Below are 27,745 nucleotides of genomic sequence, written 5' to 3' on the forward strand. Positions count from 1 at the left end.
GTTTAATACTCTCTACTGCAGGATATTTTACAATAGACGTTTTATTTAAAAAAACAAGTATTTACATGCTCTGGATAATGTAAAAAACGGAGGTAAACCTGGAAGGCTTCTGAAGTTCCATTTTCCCCATTGCTGCGTCACTCAAGCTGTAGTTTGTGGCAGTCCCTTTTTCAATAGAGATGTAAGATAGCTGCCCAGTTCTTCATCCTGTACAGAGAAATAGGTCAGGTGGCAACACCTCCACTCCACTCTCTTTTAGGGCAGCAAATCAGAGCCTGCTGTTTTGACAGGCCTACACCTAAACTTAGTACTGTTTCTGAATTGTTTGACAAATGGGAGTTTGTTACTGCCAAGTCTGCTATTTTGGAAGAACAACGTGTGAGGGGGCGCTGAGACAACAAATGTCTTGTTTTCCTGAGAGCAAAGCAAAAAAAATTTCCCCTCTAAAGAAAATCCTTTTGAAATCCACAAAACCTAGGCACTAGAGAACTCTAGCCATGCAATTAAACACTAGTGCCTCTGCTGGGGTGAGCTTTTTGCTAGTCACAACTCAAATTTTTCATACAACCCCCAACGAATCATATTGCTGATGGCTAAGGCCATCAATTTTAGGGTGGTTGATGATTTTGTTTCCAGTGCCTGCAGTGGGAGTAGACTCAGGAGATGGTGCTACCGGAAAGGTAGTTTTATTAGGGCTAAAACACTGGGGGAAAGCTTAGAAAGGAGGTGACTCTAGAGTTAGTGCATGGCAAGCTGGGGTGTAAATCTACAGCACTCTAACAGGCCCTGTGGGCCTGCGGCTGCCCAATGAAAATTTGAACCAGCAGGCTAGAGCAGCTCCATACTAAGACATTGTGTCTACACTGCAGCTGAGGTGTGAGATTCCCAGTCTGGACAGACGATCATGATAGCTCAGCATGAGCTAGTGCACTAAAAATAGCTGTGTGGATGTTGCAGCAGGGGTGGCTGCAGCTATGCCTGTGCTGCACATGGGAGGTGTAACTCCATGCGTAAGTGGCTCATGCTGGACTCAAACAAACTCAAAGATGGAGTAGCTCTTTTCTGTTCCCTCACTGCAATAACCCACTTCTCTGGAAACTCATCCTTACAATTGCAACCCTCACCACAGGCCCACGTTAGAACATAGCTAACCAGAGTCACTTTGTGAATGTGTGTCTTCTGAAGTGACATTTATTCTTACCTGGTATGTCCATGACACCAGCAAAACTTTGGTTCCTTGGTCCTCTGACTGTGCTGTGGCTTGGATCAGAATGGACTCCACCATGATAGATCCATCAGGGAGATGCTGAACAGAATAATCTTTCAGGACTCTAGGAAGATGGAAGGTACATTATGCATTCCTGCTCTGTACTGAAGTGGGCGTCTGACTACACAGACCTAGCTCCTACAATCAGTGCATCAGTACAGAGAACGCCTGCACCTCCCCGGCCACCGTCTGAGCCAATACCTGCCGGCCGAGGAGGGCAGAACAGGTCTTATTCAAAGCCTGCTTATGCCTTTCTATATTAATCATTAGAAAGTCACATGGTCCCACAGGGCTTGATTTCTGGTTTGTCTGCATAAACCACTCCTGAGGGGCTGGGCCAGCAGTCTAGAGCAGAGGAATTATCTGTACATTTTAGTCACTGGAATCTCTACCAATAGTTTTTTTTGTCACCTATTAACATTCCCCAGCTACGCACAGCTGCTTTGGAACAGCAAGGCCACCCTTGGAGCAGCAGCTGTTAAACAGCCTGTGGCATGCTTACCCCTTAAGGTGATTGTAGACTCGAAGCACCATCTCGTGCTCCTTGCGAGGATCCTGAATGTGGACACGGCAGGTAAAACGCAGCTGATGCTCCCCTAGCCCCAGTTCCTTCAGTGCCTGCTCAGGGGAGACCAAGCGGAAGCTCTGCCAAGGGAAAGGAGAAATCCATTAATCACAGGCTGCCATTCACATTAGCTCTATAGAGAGCTACCCAATAACGAAAAAAGGACTCTGGAGCAAAGGACAAACACATAGATTTCCTTGGGGCATGGACCGTGCCTTTTTAAATGGCCTCGCACACTGTGGACAATGCCACAAACAACAGCCGCTAGCCAGATGTGTGTGTGTGTGTGTGTGTACACAGATTTATACAAACACCTCTCTCCATCATACATTCCCTGTTTTCCAAACCTGCCTTCAAGCACAGCTGCTCTATGAATAAAAGTTGGCACAACCCACCTGTATGACAAGAGTGAGTTAGACTACAACCACTAGGTTAAGCATAAGATCTCTTGACCTGGACCAGAAGGTAAATGCATCCATAGTGTGGCAGCAGGAGGCAACAGCATGAGAAAAAGCAGAACTGTATTGGAAGTGGCTCTGTGGATTGGTTAGCTATGTCTCCAGTGTCCTCTTCCAGAGACAGAGAGCCATGCCTCTCGGTTGGTCTGATCTCTACCAACCTTGGTGGTTGAGAAGCTGGGAATTCTCATACACCTGGATCTCCTTCATAGCCCCACAACACTTCAGAGCGGTCACTGCTGAGCTGCTTCCAAGAAGCTAGGACTGTGCACAACACCTTTACTGTTAGCAGAGGCAAACAGAGGCCACAAGACAAGTACTAGAGTAATCTCCTTTTCACTTACATTATCCTTCATGATTAATGTGCCATGCATGAGCTTTGGCTTCTTGGAATCTGGTACGAGACCTAGAGTGGGACCAACCGAAAGGAAGCACAAAGTCATTAATGGTCTTGTGCTTATCTAACACCTTTTATACACACATAGTAAAACACTTTGGGATCCAACAGACTGCAGGGATGAGAAGAGGGCCTGAACTGCCAGCCCCTCAACTGAAATGCAGTAGGTTCAGTCTATGATCTTATAACCTTGGCAGAGACCTTTTACAAACAGTGTCTTAACCCAGTTAGCAATTCCCTGGGGATGGGGCAAATCAGGCTCAGCAACATTGACTTTCTCTCAATCTTGCAGCACACGTCGCTTCCTCGGTTTAGATAGAAGTTTGTGGGGATTAAAACCAGATTATCTTGTAATTCCAACAAGGGTGGAACTGGCCCACTGAAGCATGCATTTGTATCCATTAAGCAAACTTGACAGGTAATCTCTTTGCAGAGTGCATTAATGATGAATAGCAGGGCAGCCCCATTCTGTGTGTGTCTGACTTTCCAGCCTGGGGCTTTTAAAAACAGTGAATACACTATGAATGGGGATAAATTGGCAGGTGAACTCTTCATCCCACTAGTGATGAAGCTCCATTATGTGGAAGATCACATAAATGTGTCCACAACATCCCCTTCTCACACATCCATGCATAACCTTACATTCAGCAGTAAAAACAAGCTGTACGAGAACTGCAGTGCCTGAAAGGGAAAAGTCATTGTTAACTGGTGTATTACCTATGGCAGTCTCTCTCTTCAACAATCCAAGGGAAATGTCCACTGGTATATTGGGGCTGGTGAACAATGTAGTGGTTTCTCCGTTTGCAGGCATGTAGCAGTTGACATCTGTATTAAAAGCAAACAATACTGGAGAAACGTCCATATAGAGCTTCTAACCCCAAAGGACTTTTTATACAGGAACTATCATTGCACCCATAGCTAGAGTGGAACACGGCGGGTGTTTAACAACAACCCTTTACAACAATTTGGGACAGGGACTAAGAACATTATACTCAACTGAAACTTGAAGGGGTAATGCAAATAGCCAGTATACTTGTTCTAAAGGGAATCTTGCCAGGCCACCAGAGTTAACACCCCTAAACGTGTGGTAAATTCCATGGGATCGTTAGTCACAAGTAGTCACGGCCTTTTTACATACTTTTCCCATGGAAGACAGCACAGATTCCCACAAAGGGAACAACGCTACTTAGTGAATCACCAGCAACACCTCATGCAGCAGCATGGGTTTCTTTTGGAGAACTCCCATCCAGCCTGAGTCTTGGAGAATTTGTGAGAGTTGGCAAGATCACAGGCTACAGCAAGACTGCCGCAGAACTTACAGCCAGGATAAAAACAAGTTAATGCAAAAGTCACCTGCAACTGTTGGGAAAATGCACCCAATAAATAAGTATCCAGAGAGTGAAACACAATGGTCTCTTTGCTGATCATTCTCCACCTCGCCTTAGAGTCAGCTGCTTTCAAAAAAGGTTTTAGTTTTTCCTCTACTCTTGCTCACTGTAACTTAAGTCCGTAGTACAGAATTATAAACATGAAAGAACTTTTCCCCACCAGTCTCTGTTGGTTTTCGGAGTCCAAGAGACACAGCTTACAGAAATAAATCCCTGTTTATACATGCACACATACAATAACTCTCTATTTCTTCGACTGCACTGCATCTGATTGGTCCCTAAAGATCATTAAACCTGGAGCAGGGGCTTACTGCAAGCCATGCCATCTGGAGAGTCATCGAGCCAATCAAAACACGTTATTCAACTAGATTTCACATCCTGGCCAAAGTACATGAACTATAAAAATAATTAATCCTTCCCCCTTCCACGACGAATCCTCCCCAGCACCCTCTACACCCAAACAAGTCACATACGAAATTCCTGTTCAATTTTCTGCTTTAGGAACTCCATCTTCTTTGCTTCCCCGTGAACCAGAAGAACACTGCGTGGCTCGGCTTGGCGAATCAGCTGCATTATTCCCTTGGCATCAGCATGGGCACTAAAGGACATGTATTCTACCTGCATCTTCACCTCCAGCTGCAGGGAGCAAGGGGAGAAGCAAACAGAAGCCATCCCCCATCAATACTTGCTTTGCTTGTTCGCAACTTACAAGCCACGCAGTAACTAAACCAGAGCTCTCAGCGTCCGCGTGTAACTGGAGTGAGCAAGACACCTACTTCAGAAAGTGGGACAATTGAGACAGCCAGATCCTTGATGTCGGGCAGTTGACAGCAGTCAGCTCCATACAAGGAAAGCAGTTAGTACCTTGCAGGATCAGACTTTATCATTCTGGATACACTACCTGTCTCAGCTTTGCCCAAAGAAAATCACCGTGTAAGGATTTTAATTACCAGCTGCAATGTCCCTTCCAGCAGGAATCTATGTGACCGTTACCTCACTGAGTATAGGTGATTTATGTATTTTTCCATATAGAAGTAAACACCCATTAAAGCCTCTGGGCACATCTACAGTGATTTCAGGCAGTAAGAGATTTATGGGGCAATTGTTCAGCCATTGCCCACGTAGCCAAACTCCTACCGACTGTAGTTGTGGGTCCACACGTGGAAGGATGGCCGCAGAATGCAAATCATTGTCGGTGCAACCAAAGGACCTAATTCAATCACGTCAGCTAAAATGTTACTTGGTACATCAACACAGGGAGAGATTTTCACCGACACAGAGGGCAGTGCAATGTGCAAGTCCCCTGAAAGTCAGTGGTGCCCTTCCAAAATAAACTTACTATTTGTCTTCCTTCCATTTCTAGCTTCCGCTGTCCACTCAGGATCTTATGGCCCACAGTTCCTTGCACACAGTAACCTGGCATAATGACCTGGAAGGAATCCAGACAAATACGTAGCATTTGCACACTGAACGGAGCTACAGTAAATTGTTCTCTTGGGACAGAGCTAGCCACACAGCCACCTGTATGATGCTGATGGCAAGTTTCCATGGTTCTCGACCTGTATACCACAGCTCTTTGTTTAGATGCTACTGAATCTATTCTGTTCAATTATGCCCCTTAGCATCTTGTATGATAAAGACCCCCCGAGTATGGCACAAGCATTAAGATTAAATTTAAAAGGTGGCTTTTGTTAAAATTTGCATGCTACTAAATAAGGGTTATTACTAGTCATGGGTAAACAGACAGCTTTGAACAGATAAGCACAGCTGAAAATACATTTTCATAACAAACTCTTGCACCACTCATCCTTTCTGAGTCTACTGCCTACAATGCAACATTTTAATAGTCAGAAAAGCTTGAGCTAAAAGAACTGTACCCATGTCAGTTCCTCAGGAAATCCCTCTCTCCCCGACTATAAAGGCCTGGTTATCATTCAGTTTCATCGGATTCCTTCAAAATTAAGGCTTCTTTAAAAGATCTTCAAAATATTTAGTAAAAAAAATATAAAAAGCGGTTCCAGTCTCAAACCTGAGGAATGTCACCTTATGAGTTTCAAAGGTCACCGTCAGCCTTTGTGCACAGAAACTCTCTCAGTGGGATATTTTATATCCTTATCAAGACCACCAGAGCAGGCTGGCTTTCAGAGTGTGGCTCCGTGAGAAACGCTCAGAGTTCCACAGCTATTCACCATCGATGATTTTCATAGCCAGTGTTCCCTGTGTAAAAACTGACCCGCATGGATACTTGATAAGGTGGTCCCACTGAAATAAATGGACCAGTGTGTCCCCACGCATGGATCACAGGCAGCATGTTAGGAGTTAATACTAATTTTTTCCCCTAATTGAAGCACAATGTGGTATCTAACATAGGTCAACTTAAGTCTGGAGTGTAGACATGCCATCAGAACTGATAGCGTCATGTTCATGCACAGTAATTAAACCTTGATTTTATCAAGCTGCATCTGTTCCTCAAAGGGTGAATCCTTGTCCAGCAGAGACAAATCCTGGCCCCAGCGAAGCCAATGGCTAAACATCCACTAATTTCAGGGCCTGGAGTTGGTCCAAATGCAATATGCCAGTCATAAAAAGCATTTTTTAATTATGCTTTAATTAAATAAGGTCAGTCAGTGGTTATTACTAACTGATGACTCATTTAGATAACAGCCGATAAAGGAAAGATACATGCAAAAGACTCTGCCATTATAGGCAGAGTTTATTTCTAAAACGACTGGACTATAGCCCCACACATCAATATGAGGCATCATTCAAGGTCACAGAATTTCTTACCATGTTCTTTTCATTCCCTGCCCATTTCCTGAAGATCTGAAGGGACTGTCCAGCATGAAGCATACCTGGGGTTGCAAATACAACCTAGGTTTCAAAACAAGAGTGTTAGGTGCTGCCACACAGAGATTCATTTTTCCTAATGACTAAAAAGCAGGTTTCCCAGATTTTGGAGAGAGCACATAAGAACAGAACCCAGAAAGTTCCATCCATGAATCTATATAGTACCAAATAATATACAGTACTGTTTATACTCATTACAGCTGTGGGGTTGGGGGGGGAGGGAGGGAGAGGCAGAGGTAATTTTTTCCAACTGTACCTTATTTTCATATAATAAGATCTCCATAATTTTCCATAAAACAAAATACTTCAGAATTCACATTTCCTAATAAACCCTTCAAGAGTTTTTATTAGCCTGTAGTGCCGTGATGGTTTCTGAGCGATCTACTGGGATGTAACTAGAACAGGAATCTGTCAAAATCAACAGCAACAATGCAACATTTATTTGTTTTTAAAGGGTCACTGTCGTGAGTTTAATTTAAAGGGATTGGTTATAAGAACTATAGATTGGATCAGTGCAGAGGAATGCACTTAACAGATCTGCCATTTGTAGATTAATTTTCTAATTACAAGAGGAAAAGGAGGACTTGTGGCACCTTAGAGACTAACACATTTATTTGAGCATAAGCTTTCGTGAGCTACAGCTCACTTCATCGGATGCATTCAGTGGAAAATACAGTGGGGAGATTTATATACACAGAGAACATGAAACAATGGGTGTTACCATACACACTGTAACCAGAGTGATCACTTAAGGTGAGCTATTACCAGTGGGAGAGCGGCGGGGAGGGAGGGGGGGTTTATAGTCAAGGTGGGCCATTTCCAGCAGTTGACAAGAATGTCTGAGGAACAGTGGGGCGGGGAGATAAACATGGGGAAATAGTTTTATTTTTGGCCACTATGGCTGTAGAAGCCCTCTACACCAACATTCCACACAAAGATGGACTACAAGCCGTCAGGAACAGTATTCCCGATAATGTCGCAGCAAACCTGGTGGCTGAACTTTGTGACTTTGTCCTCACCCATAACTATTTCACATTTGGGTACAATGTATACTTTCAAATCAGCAGCACTGCTATGGGTACCCGCATGGCCTCACAGTATGGCAACATTTTTATGGCTGGCTTAGAAGGCCGCTTCCTCAGCTCTCGTCCCCTAATGCCCCTACTCTACTTGTGCTACATTGATGACATCTTCATCATCTAGACCCATGGAAAAGAAGCTCTTGAGGAATTCCACCATGATTTCAACAATTTCCATCCCACCATCAACCTCAGCCTGGACCAGTCCACACAAGAGATCTACTTCCTGGATACTACAGTGCTAATAAGCGATGGTCACATAAACACCACCCTATACCGGACACCTACTGACCGCTATTCCTACCTACATGCCTCCAGCTTTCATCCAGACCACACCACACGATCCATTGTCTACAGCCAAGCTCTATGATACAACTGCATTTGCTCCAACCCCTCAGACAGAGACAAACACCTACAAGATCTCTATCAAGCATTCTTACAACTACAATACCCACCTGCGGAAGTGAAGAAACAGATTGACAGAGCCAGAAGAGTACCCAGAAGTCACCTACTACAGGACAGACCTAAAAAAGAAAATAACAGAACGCCACTAGCCATCACCTTCAGCCCCCAACTAAAACCTCTCCAACGCATCGTCAAGGATCTACAACCTATCCTGAAGGACGACCCATCACTCTCACAGATCTTGGGAGACAGGCCAGTCCTTGCTTACAGACAGCCCCCCAACCTGAAGCAAATTCTCACCAGCAACCACACACCACACAACAGAACCACTAACTCGGGAACCTATCCTTGCAACAAAGCCCGCTGCCAACTGTGTCCACATATCTATTCAGGGGACACCATCACAGGGCCTAATCACATCAGCCACAATATCAGAGACTCGTTCACCTGCACATCTACCAATGTGATATATGCCATCATGTGCCAGCAATGCCCCTCTGCCATGTACATTGGTCAAACTGGACAGTCTCTACGTAAAAGAATAAATGGACACAAATCAGACATCAAGAATTAAAACATTCAAAAACCAGTTGGAGAGCACTTCAGTCTCTCTGGTCACTCAATTACAGACCTAAAAGTGGCAATACTTCAACAAAAAAACCTTCAAAAACAGACTCCAACGAGAGACTGCTGAATTGGAATTAATTTGCAAACTGGATACAATTAACTTAGGCTTGAATAGAGACTGGGAGTGGATGGGTCATTACACAAGTAAAACTATTTCCCCATGTTTATCCCCCCCGCCCCACTGTTCCTCAGATGTTCATGTCAACTACTGGAAATGGCCCACCTTGATTATAACTACAAAAGGTTCCCCCTGCCCCCCCACTCTCCTGCTCATAATAGCTCACCTTAAGTGATCACATTGGTTGCAGTGTGTATGGTAACACCCATTGTTTTATGTTCTCTATGTATATAAATCTCCCCACTGTATTTTCCACTGAATTCATCCGATGAAGTCAGCTGTAGCTCACAAAAGCTTATGCTCAAATAAATTTGTTAGTCTCTAAGGTGCCACAAGTCCTCCTTTTCTTTTTGTGAATACAGACGAACACAGCTGCTACTCTGAAACCTGTACTTACAAGAAGGTATGTCTTGTAGTATGTTTATTCCTTTTATTATGTTTAAGACAAAAGCTTCATTATTGCTGCATATGATTGGATTTATTAGTGCAAAAAAATGTATATTCAACAGGGATTTGGGTGTAGAGTCCCAGGTCTGCCATAGGCACTTCTTATGTGACACTGGGCAAATTACTTCATCTCTTTAGGCCTCAGTTTCCCATCTGTAAAATGGGGATAACAGTAATTCGCTATCTCAGAGAGGTGTTGTGAAAAATACATTGACAATTGTGAGGAGTTCAGATGCTATGTAAATTGTGCACTGTCCTTAACCCAGGCAAAAAACAGCACTAAAGCATCTCCTATCAATGCACATCAATCCTATCATGTTCTTAACCTCCACGTACCATTGGCCCAGGGTTATCGGCAAAGGCCCTGTCAAATGCCTTGATGTGTTTGAATTCGAACATGTTTCTCTGGACAAAAGTTTTCCGGATCTTCTGATTGGTCCATGTGATGAAGAGCTTGTAGTAGTGATTGGCCTTCTCAGTCAGCCCCATGGAGAAGTAAATTGGGGCCTTCAGGTTCATTCTTTCCCTTTGGGGAGAGAGAAAAGTCAGTCAGCCAGCTGTCGTTGCTTAAGTGGGATCCTGGCAAAAATCCCTCAGGCGCTCCCCTTTGTGTGCTCAAGAATCAGTCTAGGGACTTAAGATTTCTATGCATATACTTACCTGGGGAAGTAATAAGCCAATATCACTGCTATGTCACATTAATGTTAGATAATCCAATTCTCATTGTCAACTGCTCCAGACTTATCTAATCAATTATGAATGTTAAACATGATGCTAAGGGGTATAATTAAGAGTAAGGCATCTTTAGATTATCATGTACATGTTCCAACCCAGACACAGCCTCTCCTTTTTGATCTTTACCATGACGATGTTCATGAAAAAAACTCAGTATTTTATTCAGGCCATCCAAAAAAAGTTACTTGTCCTGAGCATGGAGAGTTTTGCAAGGCCAGAGAGATGGCATGAAATAAGGAAAGGGAAAATTTAGACTGAGTGTCTGGGGGCAAGGTGAGGAATGTCTCAAAAGAGCAAGATATTTTAGAGTAGTGTCCAAGTGGTGGAGGGACAAAAGCATTAGAAAAATATACTACAGGGAGCAATCCAACACTAGCCAGCATGGGCAGATACAGACTAGAGACAGAGAGATGAATGTAAGACTATCCATGACAAGACAGACACCACAGAATCCTGGAAAAAATGAGCACTAAGTGTATGGGGGGGAAGGGGAATAGATATAGGTTTTAAATGGAAAACCTGAGGCTGTTCTTACCAGAAAGTTTCCAGTAAGATGCAGAGTTCCTGGGCACGTCCCAGAGCAAAAACCGGGATAAGAACCTGCAGTTGAAGTGCAGAGTTAGACTATATACTGCGAAACACTGAGCAAAAATTACATGCCCCACTAGTGCCCACAAACACCTGCACTTGCTCACAACGGGTGCACATTCAATTTTGCAGATGAACTCCATGTGCCCTCCTTTCCAGACTCTCCCCATAGAGGGCCGATCTTCCTGATGCTGCTTTTTATTTCCCTATTCATCATTTGTTCTTAATGGAGAGGAGATATTGCACTTATACTGAAAGCAACATCCCAGGCTCCCTGGATTCTTGCAATATAACAGGGAACACGCTTTGTGGAGACTTAGGGAGCCACATTGTTCGGTTTAGCACTGCAAGGAAGTTTCCAATAAAATACTGTAAATAAAAACAAAACCACATTTCTGGCATTGTCTATGGAAAATTACATTGTGCCAAGCACTTTTCATCTTAACTGCCTAGGCCGCACTGGAGCAGTTATGTCCTAGCAGTAACTTATTTAGCCCTCCAGGGAACAAGGAGCGTGAGAGTCCAACATAGAACGTACACACAGCTGCCTCCTTGGAGAGTTTTCACACACGTCGTTTCATGTCTCTAATATTTTCTTCTGTCAAACTGTTCACTGATGCTTGCTGCCAACTGGCAGCACCTTACATTACTGATTTGTTTTCCAGATTCAGTGACAACTTCATACTTAAGAAATCATCAGCTAGTTCTAAGAGGAGTCTCTAGGTGGGAGATCTATCTGTATGCCACCTCTGTTCTCAGAGGACTCACTTTTTCCTTCCATAAGCAGATACAGATTTCTCCCTCACTGGGAACAGAACAATAAATGAATGAAGTATATGACCAAAGTCACTGGGGATGAACTAATGTACCTTTTAACCAAGACAACACCATTAAAACTGTAAACATGTGACTGCCATACAGACTGCACCTCCCATTTTATCAGTGATTAATTTAATCCAAACCTCAGGAACTAAGGGCCACATCCTCATGAAAATCAGCATAGTTCCATTACTTGAGAATCCAGTGACTTGACCACTGGGATCTGGCTCTAAATTATTTGTTTTAATGCAGATACAACATCCATCTTTAAGTAGGACTGCTTTTAAGGCACATTTTATTGGGAAACTTCTCTCAGTGGCTACAGAAAGTTGGCTTTTAATTAACAAGAGGGGGGCAATGACCAAAATTCTGAATGAACAAGAAACAAACAAGTGCCTAAGGAAGACACCCAAAAATCACAAAAGCCAACTACAGTTAAAAATTGCATTAAGATGTTATTGACATTATAAGCACTGCTATGTGCCATGTGCTTTGGTGGTCACGTAGACAAGACGACCAGTTGTTTATTTCAAATTGACGTGATTAGAAAAGATCTGAACAAATAAAAGGGGGAAAGCTACATGCAGTGCATTCAAACATTTTTAAAATGTTTCAGAAGGGGAAGTAGGTAGGTTAATACTTCTCTTATATTTGGGGTTTTACAGCAAAAATCTGCTCAGCGTCTAATAGTGGGGCACGGAATACAGAACACAGAATGCACACGTCTGTGTTTCAGGCATGACTGTCTCTGTAACGTTGAACGACAAGAGTTCAGATTGTAACCTGGCATTTCCTTTCCACTAGAAAAGCAAGAACACCCACTTAATACCCTGCCCTTTCTAGCACAGGTTAGCAATAAAACCAACCACCAAATTTGCTTGGTGGAGCAACAGAGCTGTCGTCATGCTGTGTAAGAAGGCAGCTCAAATATTAGCAATAATACAGCCCTACTGACCCACCGGATGCACATGCTTTCTACAGACTGGGAAAGACCCCAATTAGCTTATGCTGCATACCATACCTTCCCTCCTCTCTCTACACTTTCATGGACCTTCTTGAGGAAGTCCCTCTCTCTGCAGCGTTTGGAGTCTCTGATAGTTGTGGCATAGGTGGATTCGCTGATTAATAAATCCGGACGACACTTATCAATCCAGGCAGCTCTAAAAACAGAGAGCGACAATCTAATAGATAATATATAGCACCTTAATATAGGGATAATGATGGTCCTTATCCACCTTTTATAGATGGGAAAACTAAGGCCCAGAAATCACAGAATCATAGGACTGGAAGGGGTCTTGAGGGGTCATCTAGTCCAGTCCCCTGCACTCATGGCAGGACTAAGTATTATCTAGACCGTTCCTGACAGGTGTTTGTCTAACCCGCTCTTAAAAACCTCCGAACCTAAGCAATTTTATTCCAGTGCTTAGCTACCCAGACAGTTAGGAAGTTTTTCCTAATGTTCAATCTAAACCTTCGTTGCTGGAGTTTAAGCCCATTGCTTCTTGTTGTATCCTCAGAGGTTACGAAAAACAATTTTTCTCCCTCCTTCTTGTAACAGCCTTTTACGTACTTGAAAATTGTTATGTCCCCTCTCAGTCTTCTCCTTTTCAGACTAAACAAACCCAATTTTTTCCAATCTTCTCTCACAGGTCATGCTTTCTAGACCTTTAATCATCTTTGTTGCTCTTCTCTGGACTCTCTCCAATTTGTCCATGTTTCCTGAAATGTGGTGCCCAGAACTGGACACAACACTCCAGTTGAGGCCTAATCAGCGCGGAGTAGAGCGGAAGAATTACTTCTCGTGTCTTGCTTACAATACTCCTGCTAATACATCCCAGAATGAGGTTTGGTTTTTTTGCAACAGCGTTACACTGTTGACTCATTTAGCTTATGGTCCACTATGACCCCCAGATCCCTTTCCGCAGTACTCCTTCCTAGGCAGTCATTTCCCATTTTGTATGTGTGCAACTGATTGAAATTGAATAAGGATAAATGCAAAGTATTCCATATAGGAAGGAACATCCTGTTTACTTCAGACCATTTCTCCAGTTTGTCTAGATTACCGTGCAGTGACTTGCTCAAGGTCACACAGGAAGTTAGTAGCAGAGCCAGGAATCCTAACTTCACTGAACCACACTGTAACGGTCTTTTGCTAAATGAAGCCAGTGCACAATATGGAAACTAACACTACAGATTTTTGAGACACAAGTTGTCATTTACTTGCTGATGACTAATTTAAGAGGTTTCATTTTATTAAAGATCAGCAACATTTAAAATCTTTCATACACATAAACATACTTCTCCTTTAGCATTGATATAACATTTATTACTGCAAGTCAAAAACAAAACATGTCTCACTACAAATTTATAGCATTTGATCTGAACTATGTTAGAAAGCTAACACCTATAAAAGATGCTATGACAGGAAAACATTTAAACCCAATTATTGTGCAGTCTTAAAAAGGGGATTAACATGATCATACACCAGAGAAAAGAATAATACTGCAGAAGTGCATTCAGAGTCTATCTTGAGGAATTATTTTAAACCTATCTAGTTCCATAATTGAAAACAGCATTTATCTTCCCAAGAGAGAAGGCACTAAGTGACCGAGTCTTTTATCCAAGAACACAGAATCAACACTAATAAACTCCCATACATTAACAGGAGTTGCAGGTTAAGATCTCCCGTGTATGGATCACACACATTAAAATTCAGTCTGCTTCCTACTTACCCTAAGTGTCTGTCTGGCGTCATGTTATAATCACCCTAATGAAAGAAAAGAAAACCCATTTACTACCTGAAAGATAATTGGACACATACCATACAAAGGAGATGTATAGGTCTATAAATATTTATCTGTATACTTACAGTATATACCACAGACTCAGAACCAACTTTAATCTGGAACATGGCTGCTCCCAGCACATGGCCAGCATAGTACGCCTTGATTTCCAGCTCATCATCTACCTACATAGACAAAACCATTTAGCCAATTTTAGACGACATCTCTCTCAGTGGTTAAAGAGAATTCATGAATTAGGAATTATAAGCACTGATGGCAGCTGATTTTATTACTCTGTTTCTTCACTGCTAATTTTCTGATCCCTTCCCAAATACAATTGTCCTCTTCCCCACTCCCTGTGTTTGAGAGGCAGCATCCTCTATACCACACTCCTGCTAGAGGAAACCATAGAGAAGAACCAACTTCAGGTGCAGTACCCTGAACAAATAAGGGATTTGATTACCCCTGAAGTGCCTCAGAATCCACAGACTGCAAGACAAATGCACTAGCTCCTGAGAATCTTCAATAGCAGCCACTAAAAGGACTCTGGGTAATCTCTGTCTCACCTTCTTCCTATTTTGTATTGTGTCTCTGCCTCCCTGCTTTCTCTTGTTTCTGGATCTCCACCCTGGTCTCTTGCTTGTTTCTTTTATATGCACTTTGGTCTTTCCACCTATTTTTGCTCTTTGCTAGGTGAGGACCAACAATCCTCCACTCCCTTTATACATGGAAGGGCTGCAGAGGAAACGGACTAGTCCTTCTCCTTCTGTATCAAGCTCCTTAGAGCACACAGCTGGCTGCAAAGGGAAACTGACAAGAAACACAATATCTTAAAAGTTTAAAGTGAAAGTGCTCCTTAGCAGGGTCAGGGGTATGAGGAGAGGGGATTAAGATTCCTGGGCTCCTTTCCCTGCTCTGCCACTGACTCTCTGTCTGACCTTGGGCTGGGCACATCACTTAACCTTTTTGTGGCTCAGGCACTACAGAAGTGTAGCAATAGAAGACCCTGTACTCTCCTCTTCAACAGTCTAACCGATTTATTCCAAGAGTTCCCCAGGGTGACTCATTTTACCTGAACTGTCTGGTGAAGGTGGACAGCTACCACTTTTTTCATACAATCTTTAATCATTTGGGAAGTGAAGAAGTTGCTCTCCCCTTTCTTATCCACAGTAATTTTCCTGTAATCCTCCAGCAGGATGGGGCAGATGGCCTTGGTGGGGTGCGTCATGTATATGGGTCCATCATAGCCAACCATTTCGCTGAAATACGGTAAAGCTCCACAGTGGTCCAAATGAAAGTGGCTGTGAAGGAACACCCAGAATGAAAGATACATCCCACAGGCACTTAGTTATATGTTTACTGCTGTCACCTAACACACAAATCTTGTGAACACGCGTTAGTTCATGTAAAGTGCTGAGAGATCCTTGCATGAAGCAGAAGTGCAATCTAATCTTTGCAGTATAGAACTGCAAGCCATTAAGGATGACTAGTTTATTAATGTAGGAGGGGAAGTGGAAGCATTATTTTCCAGTGCTTTCCTCTTCTGCATCTGAATTATAAGACGGGAGCAAGTTTTCATAGAATCATAGAATATCAGGGTTGGAAGGGACCTCAGGAGGTCATCTAGTCCAACCCCCTGCTCAAAGCAGGGCCAATCCCCAATTAAATGATCCCAGCCAGGGCTTTGTCAAGCCTGACCTTAAAAACTTCCACGGAAGGAGATTCTACCACCTCCCTAGGTAATGCATTCCAGTGTTTCACCACCCTCCTAGTGAAAAAGTTTTTCCTAATATCCAACCTAAACCTCCCCCACTGCAACTTGAGACCATTACTCCTTGTCCTGTCCCCTTCTACCACTGAGAATAGTCTAGAACCACCCTCTCTGGAACCACCTCTCAGGTAGTTGAAAGCAGCTATCAAATCCCCCCTCATTCTTCTCTTCTGCAGACTAAACAATCCCAGTTCCCTCAGCCTCTCCTCATAAGTCAGGTGTTCCAGACCCCTAATCATTTTTGTTGCCCTTCGCTGGACTCTCTCCAATTTATCCACATCCTTCTTGTAGTGTGGGGCCCAAAACTGGACACAGTACTCCAGATGAGGCCTCACCAGTGTTGATAGAGGGGAACGATCACGTCCCTCGATCTGCTCGCTATGCCCCTACTTATACATCCCAAAATGCCATTGGCCTTCTTGGCAACAAGGGCACACTGCTGATTCATATCCAGCTTCTCGTCCACTATCACCCCTAGGTCCTTTTCTCCAGAACTGCTGCCTAGCCATTCGGTCCCTAGTCTGTAGCGGTGCATTGGGTTCTTCCGTCCTAAGTGCAGGACCTGCACTTATCCTTATTGAACCTCATCAGATTTCTTTTGGCCCAATCTTCCAATTTGTCTAGGTCCCTCTGTATCCTATCACTGCCCTCCAGCGTATCTACCACTCCTCCTAGTTTAGTATCATCCGCAAATTTGCCGAGAGTGCAATCCACACCATCCTCCAGATCATTTATGAAGATATTGAACAAAACCGGCCCCAGGACCGACCCCTGATGATTCTTACCTGATGATTACACAGTCTAGAAAGTCAGTCAGCCTTCCATTCTGGGTAATGTATGAAAAATCAGGAAAGCGTCTCTAAAAGACACAAAAGCATGTTATCAAATATTAAACAAAACTGGTTACTGAATTCAAAACATGACATTAAACAAATGTCAGCCACCCATGTAGCTTTAGGAATGCACTGTGATCTTATTACAGGGCAGAACTCCAGCGGGACAACAGGGAATGCTGGTGTCACCAATAAAGTGGATCGCTACAGGCTAAACCCCATAAAAGAGATGAGTGCAGAGAGTGCCAAGAAGGAGGAGGAGAAAACTGCCAATGGGACAGTTTATTAGAACATTGCAAATAAGTAATTATGTTATTGTCAAAGAAGAAAGATAGCTAATCCATTTTATCCTCACCAAAATGCTCATTTGTAGGTTTCAGACCTCTTCATAGAGTTCTGCTAAAGTTGGTAGTTTGCTCTGTGCTGTGTTTTATGAATTCTGTTATCTGCACACAAGAATTAAGCTTACTCCTCTCTCTCTTAGAAGCCATCAATATTCAGGCATCGTGAGCCAAAACAACAGAGTCAGGAGGAAAAACCAACCACCACAATGCATCACTCTATATCCAGCAAAGCATACATGCTGCAGGTCTTGGTTTGGGTCCCATCAACTGGCTGGTAACAAAGCTCATCCCAGTACCAAACTAATGATGGGTTTTATGTTTTAAGCCAGGGGTGGGCAAACTTTTTGGACATCGGGGTTCCAAAACTGTATGGAGGGCCGGGTAAGGAAGACTGTGCCTCCCCTAACCCTGACTGCCCCCCTCAAAATACCCCACCCATCCAACCCCGCCTGCTCCTTGTCCCCAGACTGCAACCCCCTGCGACCCGCTGCCCCTTTCCCCCCCCCCGGGACTCCACCCCCTATCCAACCCACCCTGCTCCCTGTCCCCTGACTGCCCCGCCCCCTATCCACACCCCCGCCCCTTGAAAGGCGCCCTGGAACTCCACCCCCATCCAACCCTCCCTCTAAAGCCTCCTTCAGAATGTGGCCCTGCGAACATGGGCGGAGGACTCAAGAGCAGCAGAGGCAGCCACGCAGCTGGAGAGAAGCAGCAGTTTCCCTTTCAAAGCACCACCTCTCTCTGGCCGGCTGCGCAGCCGCCCGGTGCTCCTCCCAAGTCCTCCGCTCGTGTTCGCCATGCTCCCACCAACCGCCTGCTCCCCTGAGGCTGCAGGTGAGCCTCCCTTCCTGCTCTCCCCTGCCCCCGCAGTGCAGCCCCCTCCCGTGCTGGCGGCGTGCTGCACTGAGGCTGTGGGGGAGGAAGAACAGCAAGGGAGGGGCCGGGGACTAGGCTCCCCGGCCAGGAGCTCAGGAGCCGGGCAGGACGGTCCCGTGGGCCAGATGTGGCCCGCGGGCCGTAGTTTGCCCACCTCTGTTTTAAGCACACAGGAAGCCTCCTGCCACTTAAAGTGAAATGACGCTGAAATGCAGGATCCACTGCCCTGCTGATCCTCTTTTTAAAGTTTTCAGGCAGCTCACACACCACCTGGGGGCTGGGAGGTGGAACTACAGAATACAAACATATATGGGGAAGAGGGGACATATAGTCCCCACACAGGAACTCAGAATTGCCAGAGGGAATATTGGTCCATCAAGCGTGGCACTACAATTCCAGCAGCGGTTAATACCTAAGGTTTCAGAGGAAAGCGAGTCCTCACCTAAGAGTGCACCAAGACGTTGTGCTGGATTCTTCAAACAATTTCTAAATGAAGCTGGTACAGCTGGCCAAGTAGGTTATGTAGCTTAGGCACCCACAGAACCAGAAGTAATACTGGAAAAGGCGGGGCAGATAAACCTTAAAGAATCTGCACATAGCGTTCAGTCTTTCTGCAATACTTACATCGTCATTATAGCCCATGTGCATCCCGCAGTCTAGCATGACATTTTTCCCTGCAATAGACACAAGGATGCAGCTCCGGCCCACATCCTGGCCAGCCCCTGGAGCAAGAGACAAACAAAGGAAGCTGCATCACCTGTCTATGTAACCTCTTAAATCTTGAGAAGGATATAAACATTTGAAGCTCTGGGAAAAACACTGACTAGATAAACATCAACATCCGTATTAAAAGAGGCAAGTATCATGAACCTCATTTTAGAAAGGAGGAAATTCAGGTGCCGACTGGGGAAATGACTTGCCCAATGGCACACAGTTAATCATTGGCAGGGCTGGATTTGAAATCTGGCGTTCCCCCTCCTGTAGTCACTCCTCTGTGCCACAGGGTCTCATCTTTCGGTGAAAGTGCAGCTCTCCATTTAGCACCCAGCTTGTCAGTTTCAGACCAAAAGACACACATTAGCAAACAGCATTTCTGCCGATATATTTAAGGAGATGCCATCAAATGGCTTATCACTAAGACTGCTATCATCTTTCAGGAACATCCTCTGTATGCAGACTACACACAGAGACAGAGCTACACAAAGTAACAGCAGCTGTTTTTGAATTTGTGTACTCCACAGAACAATGATCCCCACTCTTTCTACAGCAAGTTTGAATAAGCTAACATTCTTCACACACTATGCTAATACGTATGCTGAAGCAAGACCACAAAGGAAACAAGAGGCACACAGCATAATCCAGCTTCAGTAAAAACATTTTTGGGATGGGCAGAAAACAGTGTTTGCCAAATTCAAAAGGACAACAAGAAATAATATTTTGCACCTATCTAGCTATTTCTATCTATGAGGCAGCTTATAAATATTAATTAATCCTTTTAACATCAAAAAGCAAGGTTAGCAACATCTCTTTCTGTCTTCATGTTTGCAAAGCAAGATTAAGATTACCTAAAGAGAGGAGTCAAATCTGAATGCTAGTTATACAAATGTAACACAGTAACATATAAGTAACGTAACATAGATAGAAGTATAAGATAGGGCAGGGATCGGCAACCTTTGGCACACAGCCCATCAGTGAAATCCGCTGGCCGGCCGGGATGGTTTGTTTACCTGCAGTTTCCGCAGGTTCGGCTGATCGTAGCTCCCACTGGCCGCGGTTCGCTGTTCCAGCCAACAAAGGCCGCGGGAAGTGGATTGCCAATCCCTTAAAACCATAACAAGCTATTCTATCCCAAAACATGGAAAGAGGCACAAATCTCCTGCTATCTGTATTGGAGTTATTTCTACATTTCTATATTAGTTATTTCTAACTAATTTTAATTCCTTTAAGGCTCTGTCACAGCATCCAAACCTTTTCTACCTATTTCAGCTCCATCTTGTGGTTTGAACTTACCCAAGGGAGTGACTTTTATTTCAGGCATTTTAAGCAGAGAAGAACTCTTTGAACCTTAGCTGTACAGCAGGCTATTTCAGAGATACCATAACTGGGTACTAAAAACAAGAGAAGATCCAGCCTTTCTTCAAACCACTGATCTGTTTATTTACTAATATCACAGAGAAGAGTTCAGCTGGGGCCCCATGGCTTCCTAGATGGAGACAAGGATACAGACAAGAAAAGAGTCAGCTAACTCGGCACATTATTAGTGTCATCTAAAAATGCATGCCTGTTTCCAATATAGTCAAGGCTAATGTTCCCCAAAAACATAAACTGGTTTCCTTAACCCTAACATTATTACAGTGTTTTATAGTTACTCAGTCCAAGATTGATTGGGCTATAGAGGCTGAATCCTTCTCTCTGTCTTTAGAGAGATTCAGCCCAGGTGAGAGGGGATGCACATTGGCATGGCTGTATGTGGGAAGCCTGACTGCTGCTGATCCTGAAGTACCTGATCTGCGGACAGAGTGAGGTCTTCAGCCTCCTGGACTCTTGAGCAAGGACTAAGTTCATTAATTTATTAATGAACTGCAGACAAATTCCCTATTACAGCCTTGATTTTGAAGTGGGAGTTAGTTTTAAAAAATTAGGACTCTCATCCTCTGCATCCCTTTCCCAATGCAAACTGCTATTAAATCAAAGATGAGAATGAACTTAGTTCAATTAACTTCTAAGTTGGGAAATAACAAAACCCCTTAAATTGTGTGAATACAATTAGCACATTCTTTAGCTCTGCTTCTGGGATTCCAGAGCAGTATGTATTTTATAGGTTTCAGAGTAACAGCCGTGTTAGTCTGTATTCGCAAAAAGAAAAGGAGGACTTGTGGCATCTTAGAGACTAACCAATTTATTTGAGCATAAGCTTTCATGAGCTACAGCTCACTTCATAGGATGCATACTGTGGAAAGTGTAGAAGATCTTTTTATATACACACAAAGCATGAAAAATACCTCCTCTCACCCCACTCTCCTGCTGGTAATAGCTTATCTAAAGTGAATTTTCTACCGCCGCTGGGAAAATTATCATCAAAACAAACAAAAAATGTTGTTTAAGTCAAAATCAAAATATTTAGAAAAAGTTGTTTTTTTAAGCGTCAAAAACAACCACCAAATGAAGTGTTTTCACAAAGTTGAAATATCCTGAAACAACATAAAAACATCCCTTTTTTCAGAAATATAAAGTCCTGATTTTTTTTTTGTTTGTTTGTTTCAAAAGAACTTTTCGGAACAAAATATTATTTATATAAAAACCGTTTTAAAAAGGTTTAGAAGGTTAGGATCCGAAAAAGTGATCAAAACAAAACGTCCCAGTTGACCCCCAGCACGGCGCCCCCCTCACCAACTCTCCCCCCCCCAGCACAGCAGCCCCTGCTCAACACTGCAACCTCCCCCCCACTGGCCCCCCAGCACGGCGGCCCCCCCCCACTGACCCCCCAGCACAGCAGCCCCCCCCCTCACTGACCCCCCCAGCACAGCAGCCCCCCCCACTGACCCCCCAGCACAGCAGCCCCTGCTCAACACTGCAACCTCCCCCCCACTGGCCCCCCAGCACGGCGGCCCCCCCCTCACTGACCCCCCAGCACAGCAGCCCCTCCTCAACACTGCAACCTCCCCCCCACTGACCCGCAGCAGGGCCCCCCCCCGCGCTCACTGCCAGCCCGCGGCTCCCAAATGGACTCACGTCGCTCTTGCGTCTAGCAGGCCCGCTTTCCCGGGGACATCTGCGCATGCGCGGCAACCCTAAACTAAGACCCGCCCTCTGCCTTGGAGGGGTGGTCCCTGCCCTATCACGTGACGCAGGCATGGCCTCTCACCACGTCCGCAGCGAGCGCCAGCCAATGGCCAGCGGCTATCAGCCTCCGCAACCCCCCCCGCCCAATAAGCCGACTTGCGATGGGCCAGGGACATGCGCTGCCCGGAGAGGAAGACGGTGAATGGCTGGAGCGGGAGCCTCGGGCGTCGATTGGCTGCGGCGGGAAGGGGCGGGGCAGCAGTCGGGAAGGCGGAAGCAACTGGCTGAGGGGAGCCGGGGGGAGTCTCTGGCGGTTCAACATGGCGGAGGGGGCGGAGACGTTCTCCCTGAGGGAAGTGCTGGTGGCGTTCACAGCCTGCGTCAGCGAGCAGCGGGAAGTCCGCGTGGACCCGTACCTGGCGGGCTGGAAAGGCCTGGTCCGGTAAGGCTGGGGCGGCGGGGGGCTCCCGGGCTGCGACTGGCCTCAGCCGGCCCGAGACCCGCCCCCGGGCCGGGGGGGGTCAGCGGCCGCCCGCGAGGCCCCGCCCCGGTTTTTAATTGACGGGGGTGCTCGGCCGCCGAGTTGGCCGGCAGCGGCTGGCGGGGGGAGGCGCCATCTTGCAGCCCGCACTGCCCCGCCCGTCGCGGTCACGCGGCAGAGGCGGGGTCACGCCCCGCCCGGACGCGCGGCCGGAGTCGTGGGCGTGGCCGCCCAGCCCGGCGGCCCCCCCCTCCCCCCCGTGGCGGGCCTGGAGCCTCCGCCACAGCGCTGGGGGGGTGGAGCAAAGCTTCCAAGCGCTTCAGCGTCACAGCGCGGGGCCAGCCGGAGCCCCGGGGAGGCTGCAGGAGGCCCCTGAGAAAGAAGCGGGACGTGAACCGGGCCGCGGACAAAGGGCTGAGCACTGAGGAAGGGTGATGGGGCACCGTAAAGGCGGGGTCAGGTAACTAGCGACGGGCGCCCAGGCCCCTGGGGCGGGGCGGGGCAGGGGTGCCCTCGCGCGCCATCCGCCTGGAAGAAGAGTTCATGGTAACGCCGAAGCTTGTGTCCGTCCCCAACACCCGTTGCTCCAAGGAATGATAGTCCCTCAGCCGCCTGGTGTCTCTGATCTCACCCTCCTACACGCTTTACAGGAGTTTAAGGCCCAGCACCTGCCTCAGCCCCGCCCCTTGTGCTCTACCTCGAGGTGAAGCATAATTAGACATGACGCAATTCAATTTTGAATTTTAAATCATAGATAAATATGCTTCAAACTATTAAAGTTTATCCATTTAAATTTTTTCAGTTGCACAAAATTGTGGGGGGTGGGGAGATCAAACAGTTCAATGATTATAGACATTGAGATTCAAAAAGCTGAAACTTTATAACTTGAATTGTCAACATCGTATATCAAAACACACAACGTCACTAACCTTACATCAAACTAAGTTCTTAAGCAACTTTTTTTTTTGCTTTGCCTATATGTAAACTTTGACGGTCGCTGAAAATATTTTTCATCAGTTTGTGTGTACAGTGAAGTCAATGTTTATCAATAAACGTGTACCAATAAAAACCTAATCCTTCCAAGCTTAAACACTGAAACGCTGCCTCTTGATCGTCCCTGAAAAGGTAGCTGACTTGTCCTAGGCACAAAGTGGCTGTTAGTAAATTACATTCTATATAGTTAACCAGTTTTGCTTTAGATTACCAACACTTGACTCTGCTACTGTCTTGTTTGTAAGCCTGTTCCAATTATTTACAACATTACCTGTAATAAAAATGACTACCACCTTATTCTTCCATGTATTCCATCTTAGATTTAAGTTCAATCTATGTTCACCAGTTCTGGTCTGTCCAATAATTTCCGATATAAATTAAGACTGATCTAACTCTTAACCACTTAAGTAAGGTCACCATTTCAGCATCATTTCTCAAGCTCCCTTACTCTGTTACATAACACAATTGATTTTTGTTTTGAATGTAGGTTTCTGAACTGCCTGGGCACAATTTTCTCCTTCATTTCTAAAGATGCAGTGACCAAAATAGAAATAATAGAGAATTACCGTAATAGTGACCAGCGAGAAAAGTACTTGACCGTTCAATCCATGGTGGAGTATGAGTTGGCTAATGGCCTGGTTGATCTCCAAAAGCGATCTGACTCAGGCTGCAGAACCTTGTTGCGCCTCCACCGAGCCCTTCACTGGCTGCAGATGTTCTTGGAAGGACTGAGGACTGGCAAGGACAACTCCAAAACCTCTGTGATCTGCTCAGAAACATACAATGCTTCCTTGGCTAACTATCATCCCTGGATTATTCGCAAGGCTGCTGGGGTGGCTTTTTGTGCCTTACCCACTCGAAATACATTCCTTGAAACCATGAATGTGGGCACAGCTGAAGAGGCTGTGGCTATGCTGGGGGATGCTTTGCCCTATATCTGTGAAGTCTATAAAATCACAGAGGAGCTCTATGCCCAGCACAAACTGCTTGACCTCCCCTAGTGTAGGGGATGTTTGATTAGAATATCTCACTATTGTAATTGCTGAAAGAGTTCACTGTATTGGGGGGGGGGCACTCATGTAAATAAGTGGTTATTTGCACTAAAGACTAGATTCTCTTCCTCCCTCTCCCCCTACCCTGCCATCTCCAATAGGTCTCTAGTAGAGCCCATAAATAATTAGATTGATACTCTTTGGCCTTTTAAAAGAGAGCTGACTTAATTCTTGGCTCCCCTTTTATTAGAAGAAATTTGGAATAAAAACATTCCAAAGCCCATGTTAGCTTGTTTAAACTTAAAGGATTTCTCTCTCCTCTGCACTGAATTCCTTTTTCAAAACTTTATCAGGTCTTTATTTGTAAAAGCCAAACAAAGCCCCCACCCACAAGTGATCACTTAATCTTTGTAGCTCCAATGCCTTTAAACAAAAGTAGTGAGGAATCTCCCTTTGTCCCACTCATGGGATAATGCTAAAATTCAGCTAAACTAGGGTCGGAACCTCTCACTGTGGTATTATAGGGCCTGTGTACAGATGACACTCATTGCCATTCAACCACTTGTTCTCTGTTTAGGTTAACAAGGTGATGTGTGTTACAGGGCCTGGAATTTTGGTTTTGCTGCACTGCAATGCAGGACCCTTGAAATTATGCTGCTTTCTTACAACAGAGTGAGCAATTGATTGCAGACCATCTTCATGGCAGCTGGTCATCACTTGCACTGGATAACACTTCCTGCCCAGTCTTCTCCCACTCATCCTCACAAAAACTAAATGGTGTGGAGGTGTGGTATAAGGATATGTTCCCCCTCCCCCATTTTTGTGTGGTGCTGTTGAGACAGGAAGACCCTTTGTTATTTTCTCCCTCTTCCCCCACCCTCCCCCAAGTTTTGCTGCTTGGCATCGTGCCTTTTGGGGGTGGGAAATAATCTTGAGTGCAGACTGCACAGTACTGAATCACAGAATAATTCAGAGCTTTATGGAAGTTGAGGCTACAGGTACAGAAACTACCCACAGAGTAGACTTTAGGAAATAAAGGGAATGCTGAAAGCCTAGAGAAATGAAGTCCTGCTGGCTGGGTGGGGTAATTATGATTTGTGCTATACATAAAATCAGTGTTTGCTGAAGCTTAATGCCTTCCAGTCCAAATCAATCATAAGCTTTAAAAGGAGGGTAAATCTTCATGCAAGTGGTAAGTGTAAAATTGTTTTAGCAAGAATTCCTATATATGTTGTATATATAATAGGTATATACATAGGAAGAGGGATGCAAGCTGGTTATAAAATAATGAATTGTACTTGGAGATATTTTCAAAATTTATCTTTCACAACAGTGCATGGATATTTCAGAAAGAGCCCTAATATTACTGCTGTAAAACTATTTTAAGACAACGTTCACACCTCTCACACTGTGCCCCTTTACATTTTATTAACATTAATAAAGTGATCTAGCTAATTGGAGGCATCAATAAGGCCACAGTGCTGAAACTGAGTATTACCTCATGGGTTTGGACCTAGCTAGCCACACTACTCTCCCTTAAATTACGTTAATAACTTGCCTCCAAAGAGTGGCGTTGTACAGGAATGCCTGCCTTTCTCAGGTCTTTGAAGGCATGTGATCTTGGGTCTCGTACATTCAGGGCATATTGAACCCAATAATGAGTGGTTGCTTAATTAGTCATTTGGCTAGTGATCAGAAATGAGACCAAATAAATTTAACAGCAGATTCTAAACTCTCAGCTGCAGCATGCACCTTTAGATCCTGCAGATCAAAATCTGTGCATAGAGTATTTCTTAGCTTGAGGATCAGGAAAGGAGGGTTTTCCCCCATCTGATCCAAGGATAGATGTTTACCCACAGTGATTAAAAGGTATTTATGCCTCTAGTTTAGCTCTGTGAAATGTGCCATTTTCCTTCCATGTTAAGATATTAATTTAGAAAAGCCCCTTTTAAGTTTACTGTAACTTTAAAAATGCTGTTTACACACAATGCCATGGGGTAGCTCCCCCACATATTAAGACAGTTCAGGTAACTCAGTGTTCCAATGTCTAATAAATACTTGCTGGTTTTTGTTTTATTTTAGCTAAATGAGTTTTCTTTCTGGTCAGATGTTCTTGATATTTCATCTAAAATGTCATGTTGCATATTTTGCGTATGATCAATTTCATAAAATATTTTAAAGTATCTCGCACTACATATGGTGTGAAAAAGCTGCATGTATCGTAAGTAACATTTGCGTAATGCCTTTGTTCCAAGGGTTTAATATAAAGAGGGAAACGTGAAAACTGTTTATCTGTTCTCCACCAGTATGTCCAAGCTAAATACTATTCTTATATGATCAAAGCTGTAATACTTGATTTGCAATTTCCAACAAGTGGTTTTTCAATTAAAAAGTCACTTATCAGTGGAAAACCTGAGTTTGCTTTGTTTCTACTAATCTGTTGGTCCTGTTTTTTTTTTTTCAAATGGGGGTTGTATATATGATGGCTAGATTCCACAGGGTGGTACATACACTCAAAATCTGCACCTTTTTACCAGCACCCTGCAATCCGTGTGGCATCTTTAGCAAATTCCTATGCATATGCATTGTTTAGTGATGCTTCTCCAAATTCTGAGGTTCCTCTTCTCTCCCTGCTCTGGCCAAGTTCAAAATCCTAGCCTCTATCCCTTACTGCTCATTAAGACCGGGGTCCTACAAACTGCACTGGGGGGTTGTAAGCTGCTTTGCACAGAAGGCCTCTGCATGGTATAAGGGCCCAGCCATGCAGAGCAGCTGGCAGGATTGGGGCCCAAATTACATTTGGGTTTAGAGAGTCCGTTTTAAGCAGAAAGTGTCGTGGGACATGTAGGCCTACAGCTGCAGGGACTGAAAGTAGGTTTTGAGGAAGGGTCCCCAATGAACTTATCTGTGCACCAGAGGGCGCTCGTTCATTGAGTGACGAACAGGTACAATCTCTTTGCCTCTGTACACATATTAATCTTGCACCATTTGGCTCTAAATTTCCTTTTATCTTAGAATGAATGTGTACTTAGTTTAGTCTTATGAAACTACTGAACATACTTTAAAAATGATTCACTTTCCACTCTGCTCATTAATTGTATTTCCATTGCATATGGGGGCTGGTCATGATTAGGGATTCTATTGTGCTA

General features: G+C 44.6%; 2 protein-coding genes across 3 annotated transcripts; one reads left to right on the plus strand and one right to left on the minus strand.

Annotated features, from left to right (window-relative positions):
- Positions 1 to 23: 23 nt before the first annotated feature.
- On the minus strand, positions 24 to 22,768 carry INTS11 (integrator complex subunit 11). Of its 2 annotated transcripts, none has more exons than XM_084651968.1 (18): positions 22,547 to 22,768; positions 20,358 to 20,550; positions 18,972 to 19,069; positions 17,080 to 17,153; positions 15,596 to 15,824; positions 14,610 to 14,708; positions 14,473 to 14,507; positions 12,762 to 12,900; positions 10,869 to 10,933; positions 9,935 to 10,124; positions 6,863 to 6,946; positions 5,415 to 5,504; positions 4,549 to 4,711; positions 3,405 to 3,512; positions 2,635 to 2,696; positions 1,770 to 1,912; positions 1,202 to 1,331; positions 24 to 207 (listed from the first exon to the last, which is right to left on the minus strand). In XM_084651968.1, exons 2-18 carry the CDS (start codon positions 20,383 to 20,385, stop codon positions 142 to 144), a joined length of 1,803 nt encoding a protein of 600 aa, XP_084508094.1. In that variant the 5' UTR covers positions 20,386 to 20,550; positions 22,547 to 22,768; the 3' UTR covers positions 24 to 141. The 2 variants fall into 2 exon arrangements, with proteins under 2 accessions (XP_084508094.1, XP_084508093.1); XM_084651967.1 differs by lacking the exon at positions 22,547 to 22,768 and adding an exon at positions 22,080 to 22,144.
- Positions 22,201 to 26,991, plus strand: CPTP (ceramide-1-phosphate transfer protein; the record flags this gene model as incomplete). Its single annotated transcript, XM_084651973.1, is given in 3 exon segments — positions 22,201 to 22,278; positions 22,280 to 22,572; positions 24,092 to 26,991. Coding segments are annotated over 3 exon segments (885 nt in total). The 3' UTR covers positions 24,606 to 26,991.
- Between the last annotated feature and the right edge of the window lie 754 nt (positions 26,992 to 27,745).

The sequence above is a fragment of the Lepidochelys olivacea genome (genome assembly GCF_965140295.1).
Source record: "Lepidochelys olivacea isolate rLepOli2 genome assembly, chromosome: 18".
Lineage (NCBI taxonomy): Eukaryota > Metazoa > Chordata > Testudines > Cheloniidae > Lepidochelys > Lepidochelys olivacea.